We start from the raw sequence: 15,063 nt of genomic DNA, 5'->3' as shown, positions 1-15,063 counted from the left end.
AACGATGGGACAAACAGACTTGGTGTTGTTTTTGATGAGTTTCCGAACAAATTACCAGATTTTATGTGTTTTTCTTAAAGTACACATCAGACTAAACTTAAAAATGGCATAAAGTCAAAATCGTCAAAAACTGACATGGGACAATTATGCGTAGAACGGCAGTGTGATACTTAAAAAAAATGGACCTGCAATTTTAAATTTAGTTTTATTTTATTTTATAAAAAAAATTAAATAGGATAAATACTTTAAATTAAATGTATAGCCGTCATCAGAAAAAAGAAAAATTCAAATTTTTGAATCACAGATGCAGTTTAGACTCGATTATCCGAAGGCCTTGGGAAAATTTCAAAAATAAATTGAAAAAAAATATGAAAAAATGCATTTTGAAGTTCAATAGGCAATAAACTTCTTGAATTTTACTTTAATCGATTATCCGAAGTCGATCGAAACTTAGGAAAATACTTCGTTTTATCTGTGATTTGTTGATAATTTTGAAATTTTAGTTTTTTTTTTGATATCATAAAAAATCAAATAAAAAAAATTAAATAAACATGTTTGAATTTTCAAAAATTATAGAAACTTAAAAAAATGGAAAAAAAATAGAAATAGATTTTAATTTTTTTTCAATTTCATTTTTTTAAGCTTTTAGAAAGTTATAAAATTTTTAATTAGTTTTTAAAATATTTTTAAATAAAAAAAAGTATTTGCCTAAAATTGAACAAAATTTACATCGGCTTTACAAGCTAGTAATCTGTATTTTCTATTTTGTTTCATTTAAAATTTTCATTATTTTTAACTCCTTGATTTTAAATTTTCATTTTTTTTTAATGCTATTAAAAAATCAAATAAAAAATTGTAAACTTTCAAAACATAGAACACATTGGCTTTCCAGAAATTATCAAAACTTTAAAAAATGCAAAAAAAAACAAATTTTGGAAATTATAAAAAAAATTAAAAATTTTATAAATTTTATAAATTTTATAAATTTTATAAATTTTATAAATTTTATAAATTTTATAAATTTTATAAAATTTATAAATTTTATAAATTTTATAAATTTTATAAATTTTATAAATTTTATAAATTTTATAAATTTTATAAATTTTATAAATTTTATAAATTTTATAAATTTTATAAATTTTATAAATTTTATAAATTTTATAAATTTTATAAATTTTATAAATTTTATAAATTTTATAAATTTTATAAATTTTATAAATTTTATAAATTTTATAAATTTTATAAATTTTATAAATTTTATGAATTTTATAAATTTTATAAATTTTATAAATTTTATAAATTTTATAAATTTTATAAATTTTATAAATTTTATAAATTTTATAAATTTTATAAATTTTATAAATTTTATAAATTTTATAAATTTTATAAATTTTATAAATTTTATAAATTTTATAAATTTTATAAATTTTATAAATTTTATGAATTTTATAAATTTTCTAAATTTTATAAATTTCAGAAATTTTATAAATTTTATAAATTTTATAAATTTTATAAATTTTATAAATTTTATAAATTTTATAAATTTTATAAATTTTATAAATTTTATAAATTTTATAAATTTTATAAATTTTATAAATTTTATAAATTTTATAAATTTTATAAATTTTATAAATTTTATAAATTTTATAAATTTTATAAATTTTATAAATTTTATAAATTTTATAAATTTTATAAATTTTATAAATTTTATAAATTTTATAAATTTTATAAATTAAAGATTTTTTAAATTTTTTTAAATTTTATAAGATTTTATAACATTTTATAAATTTTATCAATTTTATAAATTTAAGAGAGTTTAAATTTAATAAAACTTAAAAAAATAAAAGCTTTTATTGATCCTTGCACTGTAACTTGGATTTGGCCCGCACTTTTCTCTCGCACTTTTGACAACAAAATTTCCAAAAGCTAGGCAACCAGCAGTTGTTTATTTACATTTCCAGTCGCAGTTTCCACCAAACTGGACATTCGCACTTTAAAATTGCGATTGACAGGTGAGCAACATCGGCTCGCTTTGATCATTTATTTAGAAAATTAAAATTTCCCAAGCCAGTTTGACAAGTCGCGATAGTGCGATCGATAGCAATAATTTAGTGCGAAGTCCAAGGTAGTGAGAATTGCGCAATACATATTCAAAAAAAATACAGATTTTTAATCTGATCCAATGTTATCTAATTTAATACATTTATTTACAAATTTTATTTGTTTTGTCAAATTTTGCATACACACCAAATTTTACAAATTTTACAAATTTTACAAATTTTGCAAATTTTACAAATTTTGCAAATTTTACAAATTTTACAAATTTTACAAATTTTTAAAAAATTACAAATTTTACAAATTTTGCAAATTTTACAAATTTTGCAAATTTTACATATTTAGCAAATTTTACATATTTAGCAAATTTTACATATTTAGCAAATTTTACATATTTTGCAAATTTTACATATTTTGCAAATTTTACATATTTTGCAAATTTTACAAATTTTACAAATTTTACAAATTTTACAAATTTTACAAATTTTACAAATTTTACATATTTTACAAATTTTACATATTTTACAAATTTTACAAATTTTACAAATTTTACAAATTTTACAAATTTTACAAATTTTACAAATTTTACACATTTTACAAATTTTACAAATTTTACAAATTTTACAAATTTTACAAATTTTACAAATTTTACAAATTTTACACATTTTACAAATTTTACAAATTTTACAAATTTTACAAATTTTACAAATTTTACAAATTTTACAAATTTTACAAATTTTACAAATTTTACAAATTTTACAAATTTTACAAATTTTGCAAATTTTACAAATTTTGCAAATTTTGCAAATTTTACAAATTTTACAAATTTTACAAATTTTACAAATTTTACAAATTTTACAAATTTTACAAATTTTACAAATTTTACAAATTTTACAAATTTTACAAATTTTACAAATTTTACAAATTTTACAAATTTTACAAGTTTTACAAATTTTAAAAATTTTAAAAGTTTTACAAATTTTACAAATTTTACAAATTTTACAAATATTACAAATTTTACAAATTTTACAAATTTTACAAATTTTAAAAATTTTACAAATTTTACAAATTTTACAAATTTTACAAATTTTACAAATTTTACAAATTTTACAAATTTTACAAATTTTACAAATTTTACAAATTTTACAAATTTTACAAATTTTACAAATTTTACAAATTTTACAAATTTTACAAATTTTACAAATTTTACAAATTTTACAAATTTTACAAATTTTACAAATTTTACAAATTTTACAAATTTTACAAATTTTACAAATTTTACAAATTTTACAAATTTTACAAATTTTACAAATTTTACAAATTTTACAAATTTTACAAATTTTACAAATTTTACAAATTTTACAAATTTTACAAATTTTACAAATTTTACAAATTTTTACAAATTTTTACAAATTTTGCAAATTTTAAAAATTTTAAAAAATTGTACAAATTTTACAAATTTTACAAATTTTGCAAATTTTATAAATTCAGCAAATTTTACAAATTTTACAAAATTTAAAGCTTTAAAATAAAAAAAAATAGAATTGTCTTAAAATTGAAAAAAATAATTTGTATAAATTAGGAAATTTTAAAAGTTTTAATACTTTTTTTGGAATTTCAAAAAGTTTTTGAAATTTAAAAAAAAAAATGTTAAGTATTTTTTTTTTTTTTGAAATTTTGGAAAATTTTAAAATAGGTACAATTTAAAATATTTGGGAGTTTAATTTTTTTTGAAATTTTTGTCATACTTATTTTTATCACATTCCAATCATATTTCTTGAGTCAAGATCGAGATTTATCGATAGTTAACACATTCGAACTATTACATGCGGGCGACATTTTGTGATTTTTTTTTAAATTTATGCTCGATTAGAACGTTATTATGTAGCGCATTAGAAGTGTGCAACTGTGCCAAAAACTATTTTTGTGTACAACTGGCACTTACGACATTTTGAAAACTGACCCGAGAAATTACAAAAAAAGAACCAACATGTTTTTATTTCTTTCAATTTAGATTTATCTCACGACTCCTACCTTTCAATCGGGACGACCTCCAAATTCTCCGGCATCTCCAGCTTATCCTCCTCAGCCATTACCGTTGGTCCGTTGGTTGTTACCGTCTTCAGCCCGTCGTCATCGTCGTCAACGATCCGGGTACTGCCCCCACCCAATGCCATGCTGGAAATTTCGTTGGCTAGTTGCTCCATCGTGGTCGCCATTGTTGGACAACTGCTGCTGGTGATCTCTTCAACCGGTACGGATAATGGCACATTTACGTTACTGTTCTTAGCATCGTCGGATTGTTCATTGTTGGCAGCCGTTACCACCACGCTGCTGGCCACCGCGGCGTCCTCCGCGTGGAATTCAGTGGCCTGCGCTGCCGTTGCAAACGGATCATCGTTGTTGCTGTTATCGAAGGCAATGTTTTCATTGTTGTCGAAGAAAGTCTTGGACGAGTCCTGCTGCTGCTGCTGCGGGTCGCCACCAGGTGGAGCCGACGTAAAGTCCGTAAAGTGAGAATCAAAGTCGGCGAACCCGTCCGAGCCAAAGTTGGCCCACGCGTCCGTAATGCCATCGACCGTCGCGTCCATCCCTTCGTGCTGCTGCTGGTCCTGCTGGTGGCTGGTTCCCCACGGGTCTGTGTTGTCCTCGTCCACGTCGGCCACACCCACCGAGGACGGCCAGGCGCTCTTGTTGATAAACAGGTCAATCGCGTTCTTGAGATCGTCATCGAACGGCCGGTGAGCGCCACCGCCACCGCCCTCGCCACCACTCCCCTCCGGGTCGTCACTCTGGGCAAGAATGCGGCCTCGGCCGGTGTAAAAGTTACGCGCCTCGTCCGCGCCCTCCGTCCCGTCGTCGTCCTCGTCCTCGCCGAACATGTCGCTGTCCATAAATGCGTTGACCGAACTTTGGCAAGCCTCGTCGAACATCAGCTTGGACATCTGCTCGACCGTGTTGGTGAAGCCCAGCATCTCGAACGACGAGCTGTTGAGCGCGTTCATGCTGCTCAAATCCATCACAGTGTTGCTGGAAAAGGGACAGAGGTTAGGAGTTATTTCTTCGAGAAGAAGCCGGGACGGAACTTACTGAATGTAATCCTTAAGATTGTTCTCAATTTCCTTGGGGAAAATGGTAACATCGGACGAATAGTCTTTCTTCTGATATGGATCGTGACCAGCCTGAAAACAAAAGCAGAGCAACCAATTAGATTTCCCCCATAAACCAACCTCCCACCGCTCCTCACCAGGAATCGCTTCTGCACGGCCAGTATTGTGGCCAGCTCACCGGCACTCTTGCCCGCACCCTCACCCGCGCCATCGCCTTCGCCCTCGGACTCGATCACGCGCCGCCAGCGGGCTTTCACGTCGTCCGGCTCGCCCTCGAGGGACGCTTCGACTAAGGCACAAAACTCCTCCGACACGTTCATGTTCGTGACGAGCGCCTCGAACATCTCGATCAGGTGGCCCATGTAACCGAGCCGGCGGCACTTGCGGCGTTTCTGCGGCGGAGGCGGTTGCGGCAGTTGGTCCTGCTGCTCCTCGGCGGAATCGGTCTCCTCCGTCGGCCCTTCGGTGGAGGTAACATCGGTGTCGGCGTCGGCGTTGGAAGTTGGTGCCGTCGTCGTTGTCGTCTCTGGTGCGTCTGGCGGTGGTTGCGGCGGGGCCGGATTTTGCATCTCCTCGTTGTAGTACCACAGGTCTACCAGGCGGGAGGCAAGCTTGCAATCGCAGATGATCTTTGAGGGATAAAACAGTTATTTTTTGTCACCAGAAAAAAAAAACATGAAAAAGCTCACGTGTCGCTGTAAATCCGAGGTAAGCAGCTTGGTTTCGCCCTCCTTCTGGTCGAACGACTGTATGGCATAGTTGACGCACACCTTGGCCTGACTGTGCAAAAAATTGTTCCAACAATATTGCTTAAAAAGGTTGAGCAATGTACTATAAAAATCTGTTCCGCATATTCTGCAAAAGAAAGAAATTTTCAACACAATCCTTAAATAAAACCGCCACCAAAATACTAACGTCCTGATAACATCACTGTTCTCTGTTTCTATTAATACTGTAAATAAATTACAAATCTGAAGTCTCACATTTCCTAGAGGTGGTGAAAGTACTCCGACCGTGGTTATTACGTCGGGTTTCTGCAATCGAAAACGGATATTCAGCAATAGTCTTGAAAACGAGTCCTTAGAGAGACGCACCTGAGGCGGATTCGTTAAAATGGTGATAAACTCAAGCATTCTCGGGTGTATTACGTTGACTAAGCGTAGCACGACGGTGTCATGGTGCTCCTTCTCGGCGTCGATGACCATCTGGAGGGCGGTGTCGGACACCGGTTCTTGTCTAACAAACGAAAAATGCGAAACGTAATTATTGCAAATCGAATTCCACACGGAGCAACCGTACATGATCGTGTTCTCCAGCAGCCGCAGAATGATCCGGATGCCGGCCACGATGACGCTTTCCTCGTTGTTTTCCTTCAGGATGATGTCCAGCAGCATCTGGGTGGTGACTTCGTTCTCCAGCGTGTCCAGTATTGGATCGGATGTTACTGGAAAATAAAACAAAACAAAACGAAAAGTTTGTAACATGGTAACGTAACCAGAAATTCTAATGACACTACATTACAAACTATTTGCAACTTAGAATAAGAAAAATCGCATTTATTTTAAAAGAAACAAACTAAAATATTCAACGCTAGAGTCAAATTAACACGGCTTACGTGCTCTTTTGCAAGTTTTTTTTTATGCAACACAACAAATCACTACACAAATCAAAATCAAAGACACGCTACAAGATATTAATCGGGAACCGTTTCTAAAGATCTAATTTTGGAGTTAACAACAACTGTCCTAACAAAATGTTGTTGTTGTTGTTGTTTGAACCTGGTTCAATGAATCTTTACTGCTGTAAACTTTACGCAGTAGGCCTGGTCTTTTTAAAGTTGATGATGTTTCTCTTTCTGGTCGATTTGGTATCTTCAGCAAAGTTCTAGTTAATCATCAGAACTATTCAAAAAAAAGTAACAATGGAAAACAATTCCTGTTTTTTATGACTTCAAGTTGAATTTACCGTACCGAAGTTTTGAATTTTTGAAAACAAATGATTTTTTACAATATCGAGTATAACATTTTAAAATTCTTAGTGCAATATTTTAAATTTTCCAGAACCTCGAATTTCTCACCCATAAAATAATTGAGAAACCTGTTTATGAAAAAGTTAAACGCTAAACATAATTTCTAAATAAAGTTGAAAAAAACACAACTAAAAACATGTGAAAAAAAACTAAGCAAGTTTATGAGGCATGAAAGTAATCATTATTTCCAGAAAAAAAAACTAAGGCAATCAAAAATAAAAAAAAATAAAAACTCAAAAATACAAAAGATTCCATTTTACATTTTAATTTTATTTCAAGCTTTTGCAGTGGTTTGCTTCAAAATTTCACTACCGAATTAGGAGACAAGAAATGAGTGACTAAAATTTACATTTTCATTGGAAAAATTATTGAAAACTATGAAGAGTTTTAAATCTTGTTATACATTTTAAATTTTGAGCCCACAAACAAAAAGTTAAAAATATAAAAAAAACTAACTTAATCCACCTATGTGGTTGGTGCCTTCCTCACTCTTTTCCAACAATGGGTGATATGTAATATGATGGGTTTGGACACAAATTTGGTCCAAAAAAACACACATATCACTCAAGGGCTCATAAGTGGCATCATAAGTGGTCAGAAATCGAGACAGGGTTGCCAGATCTTTAATGTTTTGGACTCGTTGGATAGGTCTTTCGATTACCTAACCAACGATGGGTCGGATGATGGATCTGGACATCGTTAACATACATTTAAGTGAGATCCGGCTTGAAAAAAGTACATAAATATCACTTAAGTGGTCAGAACTCGAGACAGGGTTGCCAGATCTTCAATTTTTAAGACTCGTTGGAAAGGTCTTTCGATTATGTAACCAACGATGGGTCGGATGATGGATCCGGACATTGTTTACATACATTTAAGTGAGATCCGGTTACAAAAAAGTACATAAATATCACTTAAGTGGTCAGAACTCGAGACAGGGTTGCCAGATCTTCAATGTTGTGGACTCGTTAGAAAGGTCTTTCAATTACCTAACTAACGATGTATAACATGATGATGTTTGGTTCAGTTTACTGCCATTTATTTATCTTCCGAAAATATGCGAAAACACATTTTTATACATAACTTTTGAACTACTTATCGAAACTTCAAACAATTCAATAGCACCATATGGGACCCTAAACCAAGTCGAATGCGACTGGTTTGGTCAAAATCGGTTCAGCCAGTGCTGAGAAAACTGAGTGACATTATTGGTCACATACACACACACATACACACACACATACCCACACACATACACACACATACACACACACATACACACAGACATTTGTTCAGTTTTCGATTCTGAGTCGATATGTATACATCAAGGTGGGTTTTCGAGCTTTAAATAAAAAGTTCAATTTTAGAGCAGGATTATAGCCTTACCTCAGTGAGGAAGGCAAAACATAGATTGATTGATATTTTGCAATTTTTTTATAGTAGCATAAGTGTATTTATGTAAATATATTTATTGATACTATTTGGCAATCATTTTTAGAAAAATCTGGCTTTAAATTTAGATAGTTTAAAATTTAACTTAATTCTACAGTTTATCATTATTTTTTTATCATGAAACGCTTGATGGCAGCTATTTTTTTCAAAAAACAATCAAATATCGCAGAGTTCATGCAAAACAACATTTGTATCATGTTTTCTTTTTAAATTTGAAATTTAATTCGAAAAATCTATGCTGATTTACAATTTCGTGAGTGTTTCAATGTTTTCAGTTTTATTTCCATGAAAGTTCCAGTCCAATAAAAACTTTACCTCTAACTTTATGCGATATATTTAGATTTTTAGACAATTCTTTAAAATTCATTCAATTTAAAAACGTATTGAATCTATTTTATTTATTTATTTCAATTTCAATATTTGTAATATACATATTATATATATTTCCAAAAATCAAAAAAAAAAAAATTGTCTTAAGAATACATTGAATACGAGAAATGGTTATATTTCATTTGGCAGACAAGTTTTTCCGACGAATAAAAATGTGTAAAAAAATTGTTACGAAGGAAGAGGTGGTCTAAAAATCATTTTTTTGTGATATGTAATAAAAGAACGCTCTCTTGCGGGCCAGATGTGAAATTCTTTATCAAAAAATATTTGTTGGTCCGTTTTGCAAATATTTTTCTAAGGTTGTTCCCCCTAAATCGTTCCGAAAAATCAGGGAGCAAATAAAAATGTTTTTCAAACAACTTCAATATTTTAATGGTAATAGAAGTCAAATCAACTGAAAAAAATTGAAATGCCTATTCCTACAGGTAACATTCAAAAATAATTTGAATTTTTTCTTAATTCCGCTGAAACAGTTTTTTTCCGGCAAAAAAGAATTTCGTCAATACTTATATTTTTTGAAAACCTATGATTGCAAAACAGTTGGCAGGTTTAAATTGTATTTTTCATTCAAGTGTTAAAACCATAGCTTATAATTTTAATTTTCACTTTTTTTTGCCCCCTTCGACTTTGACCAGAGGCAATGATCTTACTCTGTGGTCGAGGGACATAAACTTAAAAAAATATTTGCAAAGGCCTTACGTTACTTCAATCAACGAACTGAAAAATACATCAGTTAGTTGATTCTTTTTAAACTAAACAGGTTTTTGAATGTCATTTTCTTTATTAAAAAAAAGTTAACAATGAAATACAGAAAACGAAATTTTCCCAATAATTTGTATAAAAAAAAGCTTCCAATCAATTGATTAAAAAATCAAATCAACAAAATCAAAATTTATGGATAAAAATAGTGAACTTAAATTTATTGTTAAATGCTCAAAACGAGTATGCTCGTGATTCCAGACTTTACCGTTTTTTTTATTTAAAAAATTCGCAAATTCCCTACTATTTCACAATTATTATTTTTTGCGTTTTGGCGAGTCTCAGAACTTTCTGGCACTGAAGAACTTTCTGGGAACTTTTTGGCAACATTATCCCATTTTTTATAAAAACGCAAATTTTTACAAATTTTATATAATGTATTTTAAAACGTTGTAGGAAAATCGGTATTGTCCAAAAATCAACATGTTTCAAAAATGCATAACTGTGGTACAGTACTTGTTCGGAAACTTGGCTGCTCGCTTACTGAGCCGACTAAAGACTGACGGGGGGAACATCGATGGATTATATTTATTTTTGACAAAAAATTAATTCAGCTCAAAAATAATTTCAGATCGTACCCTTTAGTTAAATTTCGAATGCGACATGAAATTTCATGAAAACTTAAAAATATTTTTTGTTTGTTGATATTAATTTTTGCATACACTGGCCCTTCGACCAGTTTGCTTTGTTTTTGTTTTTTGACGTTCGTAGGAGCGCCCAGTTAAAAAGCAGACGTAAACGTATTTTTATTTAACTTTTAGTTATAAGTTCATTGCAAATATCATAAGAAGACTGCTGAAAAAAAAAATTGATTGCCCTTGTCAGGCGGGGAAGTAAATGTTGGCCCCGGTCTAACCTAGAAGTTAGGTCGTTAGCTCAGTACAGGTGTAGGAGTCGTCTCCCTGGGTCCTATCTCGGTCGATGGGAGGCAGTTGGACCAACAATCCAAAGGTCGACAGTTTAAATCCCGGAGTGGATGGAAGCTTAGGCGTAAAAAGAGGTTTGCAATTGCCTAAACAATCAAGCCTGCGGACACCTAGCTTCGAGTAGGAATCTCGCAATCGAGAACGCCAAGGCAATGGTATAGAGCGAATAATTTGATTTTTTTTTTGATTCCTTTTCAAGGTACAGATTTTAAAATAACATGCCCATTTTGTACTACCAGCCCGCAAATTTGTATGGCAAGTCTAACGAGTACAAAGATAAGACTAAAATAGCTCAGTAAGAAGTGTGTTTAAAATGTGATGAGAGACCAATTGGGTGCCAAACATAACCAAGCAAAATAAACGAGGGGTCAGTAGATGTAGCAATGATTTTTAACAAATAATTGTTAATTTTTATTATTAATAAATTGAAATAAAATATTCAAAGGGTATTTAAACGTTATACTGTTAATGCTCTGGAAATATTTTTGAGTTCCTTAAATTTATATTTTTTGTTAACAAAATATAATGCATCGCTGTTCTCCTCGTCATTTTCCGATCAGCCCAGTTAGCGATCAGCATAGTACAGCAAGTAATGTAATTTGGGAGGGGATGGGAGGAGCCTAATCTTTCCGTTCTGCAGTAGGAGGAGCCTACTATGTTCATCTTAAAATGGGAGGAGCTTATACAGTACAACAACAAAAAATCGCAATATTCTGCCAATTTCCTAGTTTGAAAAATGAGAAAAAGAGCAAAACAAAAATAAAGTAAAAATTATAAAAAGAAACAACTCGAGCTTACAACGATACACACGTCACGAGTTACGCTCGTACGCAGCCACTAACAAAACAAAAACACAAGAAAGAACGAACAAAACAATGAAGAAGACGAAAGAAGAGCAGAGCAGAGAGAGAGCAGAAATCAACAGCCGCCAGGATTTACCTTGAAAGTGGGAGGAGATCTTGCCGAGAATGGTCGGAATGGTGTCGCTAAGGTTAAAGTTGAAAAGTGCGGTTTTCTTCAACTCCGCGGGCAGAATTTTCGACTTGAAACTGTCGATCCGTTTGCAGGTCGAGTGCAGCTTGTAGCTGCTGCCTTTGGAGGCGAAAGTGGCGGTTTTTTTTCGTTTGAGCGATTTTTGATTGATTTAGGGTAGTGGTTTGTTGGCGCGATTTGGTGAGTTTTTTTTGTTTATTTATTGATTCAGACCGAGGGAAAAGAAAGAGAAAAGGGAAAAGAGTATCCAAATTGATGTAATGTTTTTTTGGTGGGAATCTAAATTTTGAATTTTGTATCAATTTTAAGATGTGAAAATGAATGTTTGTGTGTGTGTTATGTTGTCTCCTGGGTCGTTTTAGGATATTTATTGACACATATAACACACTCACACACAATGGTTATGGTACAAATTGCACAAGGATAGCAACAGTGATAAAGGTTCTAAAAAAGCCACACACTCATCAATACCTACATGAAACAAAAAGGACTCTCTTTGAGTGGTGGAAGGAGAAGGGGCGTTGCTCTTACCTTTGTCTTGTCTCTCGTTCTGTCGTTTGCATCTGCCTATCTTGATAAGTTCGATTAAAAATTGTGCGACATTGTTGTGTTTCTGCGTTTCGCCTGGTAACTTTAGCAGGTTGATGATTGCGGCAATCAGGTTTTGCTCGTTAAGCCACTGTGGAAAAAGGGAGAAGAAACGCTGTGAGTATTCTGTATTATCCGCAAGTTCTCGATCGAACCTACCTCCAACAGCTCCGACTTGAGCTCGGCGTCTTCGATATCGGTGATGTAGCAGAGCAGCAGGTCGGTGATGACCTGGTTGCCAAAGTGCTTCAGCATCGTGGTAAGGAAACCTTTTCTAGACTTGATAAACTCTAATACTTGTAGGCACACTGACTTATAAGAGAAATAATCTTGTTCGTTACGTTTTGATATGAGCATCCCAAACGTTTTGCAGAAGAACGACGTCAGCAGCGGATTGAGCGGCGGATCCCGGTGCAGGAAGCTGTACAGTTTGTTCAGAAAGTTCTGGTTCTCGACCAGGTGGGTCTTGAACGAGGGCACGTCGCTGGTCAGGATCTCGCACGCCATGTTCGAGTGCAGGAAGCGCACCTGGTCCTCGAGGTCCTCCGGTGGCTCCTGGATGACCAAGTCTATCAGCTCGTCGAACACTTCCGTGCGGTTTAAGCTACGAACGAAAGAAGACAGTTAAACCAACACCACTAGTAAGAACAAGGTATCAACTTACTATTGGAGCAGTTTTGTGTTTTGTGATTTGCATTCCTGCAGCACGTCCTCATATTCCAGCACATCTTTGAGCTTGAGTCCCTGCGAAGAAACAAAAGGCAACAATCAGTTATGATTCATACGAAGGGCCCGGTAACATAAGTCACAGACAGTTTGAAGAGGGCGCAACCAAGCGTGTAAGTTTCGAAAAGGTGTTCACCCCCTCCCTACTACACACACGTCTTCCGGGAAGATCTGACGACGACTTTCAACGACGCGGGCGAGCGAGCGGTGGTCTGGGCTGAGGTCACGGTTTATCGCACAGCAAAACACTTTACGAACAGAGAGGAGTTCTTTCTGATGCTTCGTTGAGAAAGGTTTCTTGTACGCTATTCCTTAAAGTTTCAATTTCCATGCGTCACATCCCCGGTAGTTGCTGGTGTGATTGCCACCACAATTGGCGCACTTGACGCGCGACCCTAAATAAATCCCTTCACCCTAAAACATCTGCGTAACGCTCAACACTAGCAGAGTTGGTGTATCGATATCCAAACCAAAACATGCCAATGTCGTCCCTCGAACCGTGACCGAAATTTCAGACATAACCCATAATGTGTATGAGTGAGGTACGCGACTCCCGACGCTTACGTGTTTGCCGGTTTCAGCTGGCTTAACACTGCGAATCAACGCCTAATGGCTTCTGGACGGTCCAGAACCTCCACAATAGTTGGTGAGTTTTGTTTAAAGTCTTAGAACCCCCCTACAACCACCTCTCATTACAAGGCGTCATGGATGCACTCTTCTTATCACCTGTTGTTGTACTTAGTTCAAGTAGACTAAAAAAAAGCTTTCTTATCTTGACTGGCCGGTGTGTGGGTGATGTTTTGCCGGTCTAAAGCAATTCTCGGTGAGCGGTTGATGGTGCGAAATAGATTTCAGCTTGCTTGATTTATTGCCTTTGGCCCAAGCGCGATCGGATGCCGATCTTTGCGGCAGGCAAATTGTTGGCACGGCTCGCGGTAAAAGATATGGTGCGCCACCTGTGTGTATGCATACTTTTCAATTCTCTTGTGTAGTAATAGACGATAGCACCATGCACGATGAGATGCTAGCAAATATGAGTCATGCTATACGGGAGATTGTGGTAAGACGGCAACCCATCCTAAGGTAAAAACTTATTTAAATGCAAAATAAATCGTTATTTTCAACTCAAATTTAGTACACATTTCAATTGGACTTCTCTTTCATAGATATTACCTTAATTGGTTTCTTTAAAATAAACTTTTCTTTACTTTTTATTGAATTTTAAAAAAATGACAGACGGCAACTGTTTTTAGCAACTTAGGTAGTGTAGATAACACATTAATAAAAACCTGATATTTGTATCAGATACTATTAACGGTGCACATCAACCAGAGCTTTTGCACCAAGATTATTGTTACAGATATTTTAGTATTTTAGAATACGGGAACTATCGATAACTTTTTTCATTCATCCCCTAAAGTACTGTCTACTAAACGTTTTACAGTCGACTCTCTGGTTGTCAATATCCAAGGGACCGTCCAGGAAGTTTACAGAACGATGCAAAATGAAGACTCAATTGAAATATTTTTTTCTTGATACCCAGCCATGGGAGAGAATCATGGCAACGTCCATCAAACAAAAACAAACTAATGTCAAACACCCTTCAAAGCTTCGTTTCGCCAAGAGAAATGTCTATGCAAGCCATGAGAAAGTGAAATTATTGACAACCGGAAGAGATTTTTAAAGCAAACAGAACCCAAGGGACCGTCGAGGAAGAGATCCTTCAAGCAAGAGAAAATATCGAGGAATGAAGATAATTGAAGTATGCAGATTGAAGGGACTGAAGAATTCATCGATAGATGGAGAATTATTAATATCGAGAAGATCGACAGCCAGAGAGTCGACTGTACAACAAAATTTGCCTATTTTTACAATAAAATTGTTGCAGGATTGGGTCCGTATGTTTGTCAATTTTGGAATAAAAAGACAAAAACTTCCTTGGTTAAAGACCTTAAAGACCTTATCTTCATCATTCATCCCTTATTTGTTTGCTTATTTGTTTTGCAAAAAGTGGCTCAGACTAACAATACAATAT

General features: G+C 33.5%; 1 protein-coding gene across 4 annotated transcripts in view; it reads right to left on the bottom strand.

Moving 5' to 3' along the window:
• The window catches only part of LOC6053906, a 38,442-nt gene that overhangs the window by 2,883 nt on the left and 20,496 nt on the right, over nucleotides 1-15,063 (bottom strand). For all 4 annotated transcript variants that reach the window (XM_038259730.1, XM_038259726.1, XM_038259728.1 and 1 more), the window contains exons 4-13: nucleotides 12,967-13,046; nucleotides 12,462-12,906; nucleotides 12,246-12,393; nucleotides 6,465-6,609; nucleotides 6,260-6,401; nucleotides 6,081-6,199; nucleotides 5,855-6,020; nucleotides 5,303-5,794; nucleotides 5,146-5,237; nucleotides 4,090-5,085 (exon numbers count right to left, since the gene is read on the bottom strand). In XM_038259730.1, the coding sequence (XP_038115658.1) occupies nucleotides 4,090-5,085; nucleotides 5,146-5,237; nucleotides 5,303-5,794; nucleotides 5,855-6,020; nucleotides 6,081-6,199; nucleotides 6,260-6,401; nucleotides 6,465-6,609; nucleotides 12,246-12,393; nucleotides 12,462-12,906; nucleotides 12,967-13,046 (2,825 nt within the window). The remainder of the gene's footprint in view (nucleotides 1-4,089; nucleotides 5,086-5,145; nucleotides 5,238-5,302; nucleotides 5,795-5,854; nucleotides 6,021-6,080; nucleotides 6,200-6,259; nucleotides 6,402-6,464; nucleotides 6,610-12,245; nucleotides 12,394-12,461; nucleotides 12,907-12,966; nucleotides 13,047-15,063) is intronic.

The sequence above is a fragment of the Culex quinquefasciatus genome, chromosome 3 (genome assembly GCF_015732765.1).
Source record: "Culex quinquefasciatus strain JHB chromosome 3, VPISU_Cqui_1.0_pri_paternal, whole genome shotgun sequence".
NCBI lineage: Eukaryota > Metazoa > Arthropoda > Insecta > Diptera > Culicidae > Culex > Culex quinquefasciatus.
The sequence above is the reverse complement of the archived record's forward strand: the minus strand, read 5'-3'. Positions and strand labels throughout refer to the sequence as shown.